General features: G+C 39.1%; 1 protein-coding gene across 3 annotated transcripts in view; it reads left to right on the forward strand.

The window, feature by feature from the left end:
• The window catches only part of ddc (dopa decarboxylase), a 229,050-nt gene that overhangs the window by 14,825 nt on the left and 199,495 nt on the right, over positions 1–14,730 (forward strand). For all 3 annotated transcript variants that reach the window (XR_014200730.1, XM_082150390.1, XM_082150389.1), the window contains exons 5-6: positions 13,750–13,884; positions 14,268–14,411. Coding sequence is in view for 2 of the 3 variants with exons in the window: in XM_082150390.1 (XP_082006516.1) it covers positions 13,750–13,884; positions 14,268–14,411 (279 nt within the window). In the remaining variant the exon portion in view is untranslated. The remainder of the gene's footprint in view (positions 1–13,749; positions 13,885–14,267; positions 14,412–14,730) is intronic.

The raw sequence follows: 14,730 nt of genomic DNA on the forward strand, positions 1-14,730 counted from the left end.
GATAAAATTAAATTAAATATCCCCAAAATATCCCCAACTGAGCAAGCCAAAGGCAACAGGTCATGTTACACTGAAGACTGGAGTAAGGATGCTGAAAATTCAGCTTTGATCACAGGAATAAATTACACTTAACTATATATTCACATAGAAAACAGCTGTTTTAAATTGTAATAATATTTCACAATATGACTTTTTTTTGTTGTTGTTGTTGTATTTTTACTCAAATAAATGCAGCCTTGGTGAGCAGAAGATACTTCTTTTAAAAACATTAAAAATCTTACCGATCTAAAACTTGACCGGTAGTGTATGCTTATTTAACTTTTAAGTGTTAAATAAAAAGTACCGTCAGATGAAATCCTGCAGGTGTCAGTGCTTTCTCCATCCATGCAATAGATGCACATCCTTGAATGAGCGTGGATTTAGTGCATTAACTTCTTAGATAATATCTTTGGTTTGACCGATTTGAGAGGCGGGCAAAATCAGAATTTAAAATGGACTGAATAAAGCTCTCTACGAACTTGATGTGTGATGCCGTGCTGACTGACATGTATGCACATGAATCACTGTCACACACATGTACACGTACACGCTCAGAGCAATATTGTAAGTTACTGCATGATCATACATTTTTAACTAGCAGAATAATAATGCTTCACGATACACAGTCTCAATTTAACTATGTATTTTATCTATTTTAGGCTACGTTTACACGTGGCCAGTTATTTTCATAAACAGACATTTCACCCTCTCCGTTTTCAGAAAAGTGTTCGTTTACACAAACCCGTGTATATGCCGTCAAGAGCATGCCAAACCAGTAGGTGGCAGTGTAACGAGAAGCTCAAGCCCATGTTAGCCAATCAGAATCCCGAAAATATAGGTTGCACCTTTGACTCAGTGCAAGTTCTGTCGCATACTGTGACGTCGACTGCATAAAACTCAGTTTTTCTCAGTTTACATGCAAACGTGCAAACAGAGTTTTCCAAAATCTCCACTCTGGCTGGAGTTTTTAGAAAGAATCGTTTTCAGAGGTGAATTCTCCGTTTGCGTGTAAACGAGGGGCACAACTGAAGGGAAATGTCTCCGTTTTTCAAAATAACCATGTACGTGTAAACAGGGCCATAGTATTTCGAAAGGCAAAAACATGAACTTTAACTAATGGCTTTACTTCTTTAAGTCAGCTGTCACTTTAGCGCGAGGCCAGTAGCATATAGCATTAGCTCCTAAGCCTGAGCTAACTCGATCACGTCGAGCTAGGCGGGCGTGGTTTCAGCAACCAGGCACCTCAGCTCCACCCACATCCCATCTCGCTGCCAAGATGCCAACGGCCGGCTCCGCCCACTTTAGGCTTCAAAAACGTTTATTTTTACAGTCTATGGTTTTTATGCTATCACTGTTTTGCCTAGTCTGCTTAATCAATTCCTTATGAACTAACACAAGGGGCCCTATTTTAACGATCTGAAACGCAAGTGTCAAGCGCAAAGTGCAAGTAACTTTGTGGGCGGATCTCCGGCGCTGTTGCTATTTTCCTGGCGGGATAAATGCCTCTTGCGCCCGACGCAAATCTAAAAGGGGTTGGTCTGAAGTAGCTTCATTATTCATAGGTGTGGTTTGGGCGTAATGTGAAATAAACCAATCAGAGCGACATCTCACATTCCCTTTAAGAGCAGGCGCGCTTGTTCTAAAGCGGATTCCTATTATAACGGCGGATTTGCCAGGCGCGCGCCGGCAGCGGTTCACAGCCGAGGAGACCGACGTTCTCGTCAGGGACATTGGGGATGGAGAAACCCACCCAAATTAACCCACGCTACATTGATTATGGCCAAGCATGCGCCCTTAAAATAGCATATGAATAACATGCGCAACGCGCCACTGACTTTAAACTATTTTTTCCTGGTTAGTGGCGCAATTGTTTTCTAAACCTGCAAAATAGCATGAAGGAACGTTTGCGCCGGAACAAGCCTCCTCTTTGCGCTGAACCGCCCCCGGGAGCGCAAGTGTATTTCTTAGTTAACCGACGTGCTTCTGTGGAGGGAAAAGTCCGTTTGCGCGGGTGCAAAATAGGAATGATACATGCGTCGGTGTACAAAGTCAATTGCGCTGGGTGCAAGATAGGGCCCAAGGTCTAAATCAGGGGTCGGCAAGTAACTTTGGCCGCGGGCCAATATTTTTTTTAGCCAGTAGATGGCGGGCCAGCTACACGGAGTAGGCCTATGGATAAAAATTAAATACTCTATTTAACTACTAAATAGTAAATAGAACTAATTAAAAAAAGATTACAGCCATTTTAATAAAGGTGTGAATAGTAATCATACCTCATTCGACTTTTGAACTTTATTTCTTTTTATTAATATTATTTATTCGGGACACACACATACACACCTAAGGTTTAAGGAGGACTGTTTTTTTTCCGTCCCGCTCCCACAAGGATCTATTCAGCAACCGCTTAAAATACACTCTGTGTTCACTCGCTTTGTTTCCCGACCTGACGGGTCCACAAAATTTAGATCTCGTTTCCAGAATCTCACATTCAAATGTCTCTAACGGAAAGAGAGAGATTAAGTAGCCTATAACAAATATAAATGCTATACAAAAATTGTGTTCGTGTCAATATAAATATTATTTTAACATTGTACTGTCAGCAGAGAAAAAAATGTCACAGAAAAAATTAATGCAATATAAATAACATAAATTAAATAGGACAAAGCCTATCACTCAAATTTCTAAGCAACATAAACGAAAACCCTACTGACAAATGAAGTAGGCTATTTTTTGCCAAACTATTTCAAACATCCTTGCAAAAAAAATTATGTTGTTGACTGACAATGGTTTCAGTACCAAACAGCTCCTCAGAGCTAGGTGTACAGGTGGTCAGAATGAAGTGCGGATACGCTGTCAAAAGATGTCGGGAGTGGGCTATTGTCAGTCAGACCGCTCGCTCCGTCCAAAGTATAGGCACACCAGAGTTCCGACCGCTAGGTCTTTATACTTTCAAATTTAATCCCGCGCTGCATGATTCCTTATGGGCGTTTCACACAGTATGCGGCGGTGAAATCGCGCGTGGCTACGGCTTTTCTCAAGTTTCATTTTAGTTCAGGAAATAAATAATGGAAAAACAAGTCGTTTTTAATTTTTTAATTTTTGGTTTTAATTTGAAAAAAACTATTGAACGAATGACACACCGTTATTTGTAAACCGTTATTGTAAAATAAAAATAGGCTGATAAAATTATATATATTTTTTTTTAACGGACTTCCAAAATAATCCGGCGGGCCAGAAAATATTGCTGACCCCTGGTCTAAATCAAGTGTCGTGTCAATAGTCCTGAATTAATGCTAGAGTGAATCAACAGCATTAGCAGCTAGAGAATGTGCATTTTACATTCAGGCAATGTAAGGATACAGTGAAAAGCTTTTCTGAACTCTTTGAAGGCACACTATTCAGTACAAAAAAACATAATCAATGAATAATGTAACCAACTATTATTTTTTATTGAAAAAAGTGTCTTATCATTAGGGATGGCTGGGTGTAGTTAAATAATGATTTTATCACTGCTACTTATCAATACTCTTATTGACACTCTTCTCTATAATTTGGCAACAAAAAAAATTCAGCAGTTATTAATGTTATTTGCAGAAAATGCCATGTTTAATAAAAGTAAAGAAGCTACAGAAGAAGGTGAAAAGCAGAAAAGAGAAAGAAGAATATACTGAAAAAAATTTCTTAGGATAACAGAATTTTATTGCTCATATAGAGAGCCTTAGTCCCTCCCCTCCGCTTCCGGCTCATGGGACCTTATTTCGGAAAAAATATGTATGGTTGTCAATGGCAAGAGACAACTTATCTTTTTATTCCGTCTGAACTGTGCCCTGAATTACACATATGATGTTTGTCAATTTAAAAGATAATTATGAAAGTCAAGAAAGTCGCAGTTTGTCATAAAACAGAAAAGTAACATTTAGTTTTATGTGAAAATCGCTCAATGAACTACATCTCTCGTCTCGCACTATGTACGTCACAGTTGCTCGTATGTGTGCAGTCTGGTACAAAACACTCAGGCATGACGGCGTAACATTTCGATTATAACGTAAGACTATAGAAAAAATGAAAGACGTTAGCTTCAGTAAAGTTAGCTTCATTCATTGAGAGAAAAGGTATGACGTCACATGTTGTGCGCCTTTTGGGTTTGTAGTCTTTGTAATTACGTATTTTCCCAGTCTTTTATCTCAACAGTTTTACATCAAACTGCGACTTTCTTGACTTTAAAATGTATCTTTTAAATTGACAAACATCATATGTGTAATTCAGGGCACAATTCAAACGAGATCAAAATATTTGTTGTCTCTCGCCATTGACTACCATACAATATTTTTCCGAAATAAGGTTCCATGGTGGTCAACCGGAAGGGGAGGGACTTAGGCTCTCTATAGAGCTGGTAAGTCTCTATTCCGCTAACCCCACTGGACCTCTTGGTTGAAAAATCGTCAATGCAAGTGAATGTGAGAAAATAATTATTTTCTGGTCACGTTTGAATTGTGCCATGAATGTGAACATATGTTGTCTGTGAATTTTTTATATAATTTTTCGTGTGAAGAATGCTACAATTTAGCGGGTAGAAGTTTGATACAGTTAGACTTTGTGTGAGAGCACTTTGTGGACAACAACCTAGTTTTTACATCAGACGGGAATCTGAAGAAAGAACAGCCCATTTGGTTTGAATGGTGACATTTGGGTACAAAACACACAGGCATCTCAATCTGTCTCCATAGATTATTGCAGCATTAGCACCGTGATTTGACAAGTGGAGGGAAAATGTGTTATGGGGTGACGTCACATAGGCGACATGTAGTCTTTCTCGTTATGTCTTTTCCACAACTGCTAGCCAAAGAATCATACAATATACTGTCAAACTCGTAACATGAAAAATTATATAAAAAATTCACAGACAACATATGCTCACATTCATGGCACAATTCAAACGGGACCAGAAGATTATTATTTTCTCACATTCACTTGCATTAACGATTTTTCAACCTAGAGGTCCACTTAGGGTTTTACGGATGGGCGGGACTTACCAGCTCTATACATACAGTCGGCATCTAGTCATAGTTGGGGGCGTGGCGAGGGTGGAGTCGGCGTGGGGGAAAATACTGCGAACATCGTGTGTATTTGAATGACAAAAATGTGGTATTGCGAGCCTTGCGAGTCATTGACGCCTGCCGACCGGCAACGGTACATTGTAAAATTAACTGCAATAGGTTATGATAGCCCTTATTTAATAAAAAACTGGGTCAATGACCCAACCAAATGGCCGGAGGTGTCGTTTCCAGACATATTTTGTTATCTGGTTGAATCTCCAAGACATCGCGGCAGCTGTAGCGGTAACATTAGCCTATACCTCAATCAACTTAATATGTTGCTTACTATAACTCCATAAAACCTTGTCACTTACCAATTGTACGTATGCTTCACTCCAAACTATTAATCCTTTTGTAAAACGGTGATCAGTAGTACGAAGTTGCCGAGGGACTGTGCTGACAGTTATCCCTAAAGTCCTCTAGTAACTCACAGACTACAGTCTACTCCATAGGTTCACGGCTCGCGTCATGAGCCTTCAGCTGATAACGCTAATGTGAATGAGACATCCCTTATGAAAAACAACTATAGGAATCTTGTAGTATTTTGGGACAAAATATTATAGTAATCCTATAGGAATACTATAGTATTTTGGGACATAGGCTATAGAAGTACTATAGAGGTATTACAGAACATCACATAAGTATTATACACTACTATAGAAATCTTATAGGATTACTATAGTTCTTTTTCGTAAGGGATTAAGACAAAACTAGCCCACCACTGCCTAATACGAGTTTAACACCCACTACTATATCACACAGGGATCTACTCACACAGTAATCTCAAAAAAGAAAGCTCAAAAGCCATTTTGTCCTCCTTTCCGGTTCTGTGTGTTTATTAGAAAGGATGTAGAACTTCAATTCATAATTTGTTTGTTTATTGGCGGTACAGAAAACGACACAGCAACTCTTCGGCATGATTGCCCCATGTATTTCAATGAGCGCCAAGGCAATGTTTTCCCCCACGGGCTAAATTCACATCACGGGGCGTTCCCGGGGGCGTTCCCAGACCAACCGTCTGTATCTATAGCGTCACTTACATTTAAATGTCAAAAGCTGTGTCTGAAATCGCTCCCTATCCACTATATAGTGCACTATTAAGGGTGTCGGACATTTTGTAGTGGTGTCCGAATTCTGAGTGAACGACATCATTCCCTACATTCGTTCACTACTTTTACCCACAATCCTCTCTGAATTCGCGTGTACATCCGATGTACACTTGCTGAGACACTATTTCCCACAATCCAACACGATAAGGCGATAGAGCGAATGAAAAATAAATATGGCGGACGGCAACAATGTCACCATGGCAACGGCGTACCCGAGATAGAAAACAATCATTTGAAGGACACTGACTGGAAACCCCGTGAAAGTAATGTTTGAAGTAATGAAAGTAATGTTTAAATAACGGAGGTTTTTTAACTGAGGTTTTTTTTTGGACAGTTTTATGTATTTATTTATTTATATAAATACCGTTATATCTATATTTGAATAAACAAATGTGTTGTGTAGTGTTTTGTTCTCTTTTATTTTCACATATAAATGTAAAAAGTGAATAAATATGACAAGCAAGTCTTTTTTTTTTATCAAATAACGCAATAAGCGTGAAAAATACATACATACAATTGTTACATACAATTCATACAGCCAAAAAATGAAATATTAAAGATGGGTAGGTAATGTTTATGACGAAATTGTCCGAGCTCTCTGGCGCGTGATAATTATGTCAGCGTCCGAATTCGCTCACTCATTTTCGCTCACTCTTTGCTGATGTAGTGCACTCAACTGCCATTCACTATGTAGGGATTAGTGAATGAGTGAACAAGTGAGCGGTTTCAGACACAGCTAAAGCCTTCTTAAAATAAATGTAATAAAAATTAAAAAAAGCAGGAAAAAACAGATGTATGGTGATATAGGTAAAACATATTGTGGGGAAAAATGGATATGAAGTTATTTAATAAGCTTCCTCACTTCACCTGTGTTTCCTCTCTGGCAGCAGCTTTCTTCAGAAATGTTGAAATCATAGATCTTTCCCTCTGTTGTTAAGGGGTTATTTTGTCGCTGCTAAAATAACAGAACATTTTCCAATATATATTTACCGTAAAAATATCAAAACGCATTTTAACTAGTTTCAGACATTTTTTGCGCTCCGTGCAAGTGAAGTCATCGATTAACAGCACATACAGTACATTTATGTTAAATATCAGTTTGTTAAATAAATTAGCCAACTTCCAATCACCCATTCAACAGCAAAACCTTTACAAAATTAACAAAAAATCTCATCTAACAGTTACACATAAAGACATGATTAAATAAAAGGCCAAACTTTTATAAACAAGAGTTCAGTTTAGGTTAGCCTAACACTAACAGTTAACTTTACCTCTTCTGAAAACGGGTGAGATGCTAAGGGACTTTTTCGAAGACACTAAACTTTTTCTATTAAGTAAATATTCAACAGATGTGTGTCAATAGCACGTAAGAAAAGTGTCAGGAACAGTTGTGTGTATTTTAGAGACTAAACTCACCTGAAAGCAGTGAAAACAACAGCGAGGAGAGAGGGAGTTTGCTTCTTGTCAGTTGTGTTTGCTGCGCCGTTTCCATGGCAACTCAGCGCCCTCCGGGGTTTGAAAGCTACTCGGATAAATATTTAACAAAAAATATTTTTTTATATAAATGTTTTTTTTTTTTTACATAAATAAACATCTAGAATCAACACATTAGGCTAAATGAATAAAAATCTTATGAATTTAAAACTCATTTTGAAGTTCTTCGACCTGCAGACAGCGCGTATTTAGGCCACGCCCACACCCAGGGGGAAAACAATCCAACCGTCTCCATACGCTGATTTCACGCAGCCGTTATTTTGAAATCGAAAGCGAGGCTCCGGTGGGAAGAAAACCGGAAGTGTCGCTTTTAATCACAGGAGAGTCGTGAATGCGATGGCATATTGTTGTGTTTAATGATGTTGTGTCAATTCAAAAAATTTACATACATTTCTTTCATACTTTAGACTATATACAGTGAAATTCATTTATAAAGAAAATATTTTTTTATACATAATTCAGAAGGTAAAAAAAGAAGCAGGAATGAACTATATACATATCCTACATTGAATATTAACATCCAATAGTGTAAATCGCGGCAGCAGCTTCAGGTTGGTAATCCAAGGCATTGTTGTTTATCTTTACTTCCGGGGTTCTTCCCACCGGAGCCTCACTTTCGATTTCAAAATGGCGGCTGCGTGAAATCAGCGTATTGACTTTGCATTGCGAGAGGCTGCCTCCTTGTCATTTCCAGGGTTGCCAGATTGGGCGGTTTATTGGGCCAGATTCCTGCGACCCAATGTTCAGCAGGCAGTCTCACTCACTCACACACACACGCGCGCGCGCGCGCGCACACACACACACACACACACACACAACACACACTACAACTCTGGCTGACGTGCCTGTCGGTACACGATCCGTTCCACCTGCACGATCCGTTCTACGCATGCGTAGAAAACGCCATTGTCCGTTTGAAATACTCTATAACATTTCCCCAGACTTGTTTGTAGTTCTTTCTTCATGTAAGTGCAGATAGTCTAGGCAGAAATGCATATTATGTTCCTTATTGTCTTCTGTAAACAACATTGAAGGGATTATTTTCCTCATTTAGATTATATTAGCCTATTGACCCATACTAATACAAAATTACTCAACTTAAAAGTTAACTAATATTAGCAGCTTTTAATAATAAAAAAAACGATACAAACCGTCTTTGACAATACTACAGACCTCAGACCAAAACACGGCAAGTTAAAGGACAAGTTCGGTATTTTACACTTAAAGCCCTGTTTACAGATCGTATCTGATGAAATAGAACGGTTAAGATTAAAATTTGGACACATGCTCCTGTCCCGAGAATTTTAGGTTTATTTCGCTTTTGTGGACCTATTTTGCCAAACGCGTCACACCCGTGATTAATAAACCTAAAATTCTCGGGACAGCAGCATGTGTCCAAATTTTAATCTTAACCGTTCTATTTCATCAGATACGATCTGTAAACAGGGCTTTAAGTGTAAAATACCGAACTTGTCCTTTAAGTAAGTTAAGCCTAATACCATACAGCAATGAATCGCAAACGAGAGTATGGAGGAAACTGATCATGTATGTTCATGTAACAACTCACAGCTCCTTTATTATTTTGGATTGGCAACCACGTAAACACATCGTAATGCATAGTGTAAGCTACATTTAAAAGCATCAAAATAGACCAAAACACAATACAACTAACACAATATCAAAAACACAATACAACTAACGTTACACAAATATGCCGCAAGTTGTGCCGCCTACGTGAAACGGATCGTGCAGGTGGAACGGATCGTGTACCGACAGTGCCCCCTAACCTCACAACAGACACTCCCTCCCACTACCTTAAAGTGACGCACGCCGGCACCGCCCGCCCCTCAAACAACATAGTAGATTGCGGGGTTTTCAAACTTAGGTAGCTGTCAATGCGGTTCATGACCTGTTCATGACACTCTTTCTTGGTGAGCGGCAGCGCCAACACAGATTTGAATATGATTTTGTCAAAGGTTTAATAGACAAACAAAATTGAATAAGATCGCGTGGGTGTTTGAATCGAGATCACAGACTTTTAAAGATGAATCGTGCAGCTCTGTAATGACACATTTCATCCTCTATTGAATCGAAAGTGGCTAACTTCTGTCAACCTCATCTATAAGCAAGGGCAAAAATAAAGCAATTTAATTTGAATTAATATCTGTAATATTCTGTAATAAAAAAAAAAATCGATTTTAAAATCATAAAAAAAAAAACGCGATATCTAGGTGAATCGATTTTTTCTCCCAGCCCTAATATGCATGTTTCATGTTGCCATTTGAAATAACTGAAATGTTAAAGTGGGTTCTTTTTTATGTCCATATCTACTCGATGTTTTTATGTTACTGAATGTTTTTGTTCCAAGCGACTTTTAGTGACAATAAACAGACTCATTGATAGCCTAAGTTGATCGCATTATTTTCCGTAACATAAGCTTATAGTTTAATAGTAGGCCTAGAATAGTCTGACTGAAGTCAGTGTAGCCTACTTTTGCGTTCATTTAATTGAATATTGTTTCTAAAATCGGATAGGCTAAGTCGAAAAATGGGTCATTTTAAAGCTTGTTAATGATTTCAATGTGTTTAAACGAGAAACAAGCCACAAAAAAAAAAAGGGCGTTTTTTTGTGCATTCTCGCGGTGTTTGACGAGGTTTTGGGCTGGAAAACCTCGCTGGCACCTGGCAACCCTGGTCATTTCTTGATTCTAACAAAAGACAGAAAAATGCCTAAAAGCTGCTGTGTGACAAGGTGCACAGCAAACAAGCTAAAAAAAACAGAAATAAGTTTTTATTAGCTCTCAACCCCAAAAAACGAGTGTTTAGGACATAAAAGTGGATACAGGCAGTTGAGACCTCTGAGAACTAACGTACGGCCGCTGGAGGAACACAGTATAGTTTATCTTACAGAAATATAACATATAATATAGCTTTCCTGTAGCTCAGTGGTAAGAGCATTGCGTTAACAACGCAAGGTTGTGGGTTCGATCCCAGGGGAATGCACATGCCTATGTATAAATGTATAGGGTAATGCAATGTAAGTCGCTTTGGATAAAAGCGTCTGCCAAATGCATAAATGTAAATATAAAACTGACATTTGGATATTTGACTCACCAGTGACCAAATGTTGAACTTACTGCACACGTAGTGTATTTTTAGTGCATACTGAGTGTCAGGATCCCACAATTTACCCATTCATTAACCATTCGTTCCAGCCTGTATCCACTTTTATGTCCTCAAACGCTCGTTTTTTGGGGTCGACAGCTTATGAAAACGTATTTCTGGGTTTCTTAGCTTGTTTGCTGTACACCTTGTCACATAGCAGCTTTTAGGCATTATTCTGTCTTTTGTTAGAAGCAAGAAATGACAAGGAGGCAGCCTCTGGCAATGCAAAGTCAATGGAGACGGTTGGATTGTTTTCCCCCTTGGTGGGCGTGGTCTTCAGATTATGACGCGTTGCGCTCTGTCTCTATATGTGCAAAATGCCACTCCTCCACGTGAAGTGGCACTTTTATACGAACACTCAACCTCCTTAATAATAATAATATATATATATATATATATATATATATATATATATATATATATATAATGTTTATATTTCTGACAACGTTGTGAGGACGTCGTGGTAAAGTTACATTTTTTATAATCTTGGCTAACGTTCCAGAAACGTCGTGGGCAAGTCCTCAAAAGACGTCGCTAGTTTATCCCAAGGACGTGCCCACGACGTTTCTGGAGCGTTAGCCAAGATTGTACAAAATTTAACTTTACCACGACGTCCTCACAACGTTGTCATAAAGTAATGTCACGCTGACCAAATTAACTGACGACGTCGTCACAACGTATTGTGTTAGCTGGGATATGTCATTCATTGAATAAGTGTTCATGCGTGGTGAGGACAGACAGTCGGGTGCAGGCTGCGAAGTTCAGGAGTGACGTGGGATCGACTCTCAAATTGTGTTGTTGACATAACCATTGCATTGGACAGATGAAATGCCAAGTAGTAACGCTTTAGTAATGTAACTCAGACAATAGATATAGGCCTCATATAATATCAGCTCAAATATTTGAGTTCTTTCCCAAATTTCGTAAAATAATGACTCGTAAATCTAATGTTCGTGGTACATTTATATTCTCTTGGTGGACACTGCTATACAGCATCTGCATTAAGCACCATCACAAAATTTTGGGAACACTGGGTTCCAGAACCAGGAAGGGCATTCACGTTTAAATATGAATATTGCTTAATCTATGAAACAACAAACAATCTTGCATTTGACGCAGGAGTAAAATGCAGAGATACGTGTTAAGATACAGCAGCAGCAAGCCTTTTTCGCAAGGTTAATGTAACTACGCAGTGTGGTCACGAGAAAATGTTCATGAGAAAACATATAGCCATTTAACTAGGGCTATTACTTTATTAATCCAACTTCCAACAACACTTTTCAAGGCTGATGTTTCATTTACTCGTGCGTGTTCGGGCTTGGCCAGCTGAATACTTGTAGTCATACTCCATTCTTCATCCGTTGTCCAAATGACTCCACATTTACAATTAGGAATACAGAGGGTTTGACAATGACGATTATCAAACAATGCTAAATCATCATACTATTTGCTCAGGTGGTTGTGAGTTTTTTTCTTCTTCTCATAACTATAAGCCTGCAGTGTGTTACCATTTGTTAAAGCCACACATAATGTGCGTTCTAACTGGATATGTTGGAGCTTCGGCTCAAGCACACATAGTCATAGGCCACTAGAGTTAAGCCACTCGGCGTGGTAGCCCAGGCGCACATAGTCACAGGCCAATAGAGTTAAGCCATTCGGCAAAGCAGGCCCAGGCACATATAGTCTAATAGGCCACCAGAGCCAAGCCTTACGGCCCAGACTTAGTTTAGCGGCACACATACACCGGTATGTAGGCACATATGTAGAACACCACATTGGTAAGTCATTAGGGACACCCCTTGAAGAAGAAAAAAAAAGAAAAAGGGGTACACTAGTTCACATAGGGCTACAGTGCTAGATGCTTCACGCACCTCATATGCACCTCAAGGCAGCCTGCATGTCTAACGGCTAGATCTGCTTGGGGGAATACTGCGTAGGCAGATCTAGTCCGCCGAGACCAAGCATACGCCCCATTTCTCATACTCAAAACTAAAGGGCCAGGCACACATAGATCGCATAAACATGTTACTATGGCTCTTCGGAGAAGCATCAGTACATATGTTTTGGCGGTTGATCTGATGGGGGTGGGGTATTTTCTGACGTACAGTAAACTTGGCTTGTATTGTATTGTCAAATACCGTGTCACCTGCTCTGTTGGGGGGTAATTCATGTACGCAATATTGTACAGCAGCAGCATGTCCTACTTGCTCACAGCAGCGTGTCGTTTATATGTATTGGCAGTAGTAAGTCCCGTACTTGCTCTGCCGCAGCAGCAGCAATGATAGCAGCAACAGCAGCAGCAGCAGATCTATTCCGCCAAGACCAAACATACAACATCGTCATACCCATTACCATGCCAATCACTCTGAGAGTTGTCTAGACAGAACTACAGTCACTGACATTTTCACTCCAAATTTTAAATTGGTTTCATACTTGTGTTGCCAAACAAATGTGGCAACAGTTTTCCAGTAAACTGAATCTTTAGTGATCAGGATGTGGGTGTGAGCTGTCAGGCTAACCAAAGGGAAATCAAAGACAGCTCATGACTCACAATGAGCTGAGGTGATCTGTATTGAGGGGTTTCGAGTGGAAGTCTTCTCATTCACTCATTGGGAACATGCAAAACAGAGCTTGAGAGCTGATGAAAATTCATCACCGCTGCATCACCAGGGCAGATTGATTGAGGTTGTTTCGCTCAATGAAATATTCAAGATGAGAGAAATTATGTCTCAAATAATATTGGACATGCCTATCAGTTATGAGACGGCTCAATATAGATAGCAACATTTGGTGTACTTGTGTAGACATGTTCAAATGAATAAATAAATATGCTGTTTGTTCATACAGGGCACTGCCAGTGAAGCCACTCTCATGGCTCTTCTTGCTGCTCGTTCCAAAATCGTCAAACTGATCCAGGCTGAACATCCTGACCAATCTGAGGCAGATATTACATCCAAACTAGTCGCCTACTCATCTGATCAGGTGAGACAACAAGCCCAGATGAAAAACTATGCAAGGGTATATTTAACCTACAGTACTTAAACTAATGGTCTGCAAGATAATACACATCATTCAACAGGCACTATGACCATGGCGTCGTGTTCTTCTGTAAGTTCTTCGAGAATCTGGGGTGAGGGGTGAGTAGGGATGATTAGCAAGAATTCTCATTGAATGGAAATGTCAAACAATGCAAAAGGGTATCAGGATAACAGTGAAGTGCCACTTGTTTATGAATGTGCTTTTACATATGTGTATGTAAAAGTCTAATTGGAAACTATGAATATTTGGCCATGACAGTAATGGTCATGTTTTTAAAACAATCATTAATTCAGAAATAACATTGCAGTGTTTTGTTGATATTTCAGGCGCACTCATCGGTGGAGAGGGCAGGGTTGATAGGTGGGGTGAGGATGAAGAAAATTCTCTCTGACAATAAGTTTTCTGTGCATGGAGATGCACTGCGGAGAGTTATAGAGGAGGACAGAGCCACAGGACTCATTCCATTTTTTGTATGTATCTTATCACCACATGCTTCATTTAAACAACACATCACTAGTGAAAAACAATAAATAAAGCAAAATAGTATTATTACTTATATAACATAATTATTATAACCTATCCCTAAAATAATAATAGGTGAATAATACTGATGTTGAAGCACCTAACCCTGGTTGTAAGCCTTAACTTGAGATCAATTGTATCCTTTACCCTCAAATATGATTAGTTGATTGGAATGTTGTTCCAGGATCAACAAAGACATGGATCAAGGAACATGTTGTACTTGGTGAAATCATGTTCATCATATACAGTCAAACCAAAAATTATTCA

The sequence above is a fragment of the Leuciscus leuciscus genome, assembly GCF_965113295.1.
Source record: "Leuciscus leuciscus genome assembly, chromosome: 20".
NCBI lineage: Eukaryota > Metazoa > Chordata > Actinopteri > Cypriniformes > Leuciscidae > Leuciscus > Leuciscus leuciscus.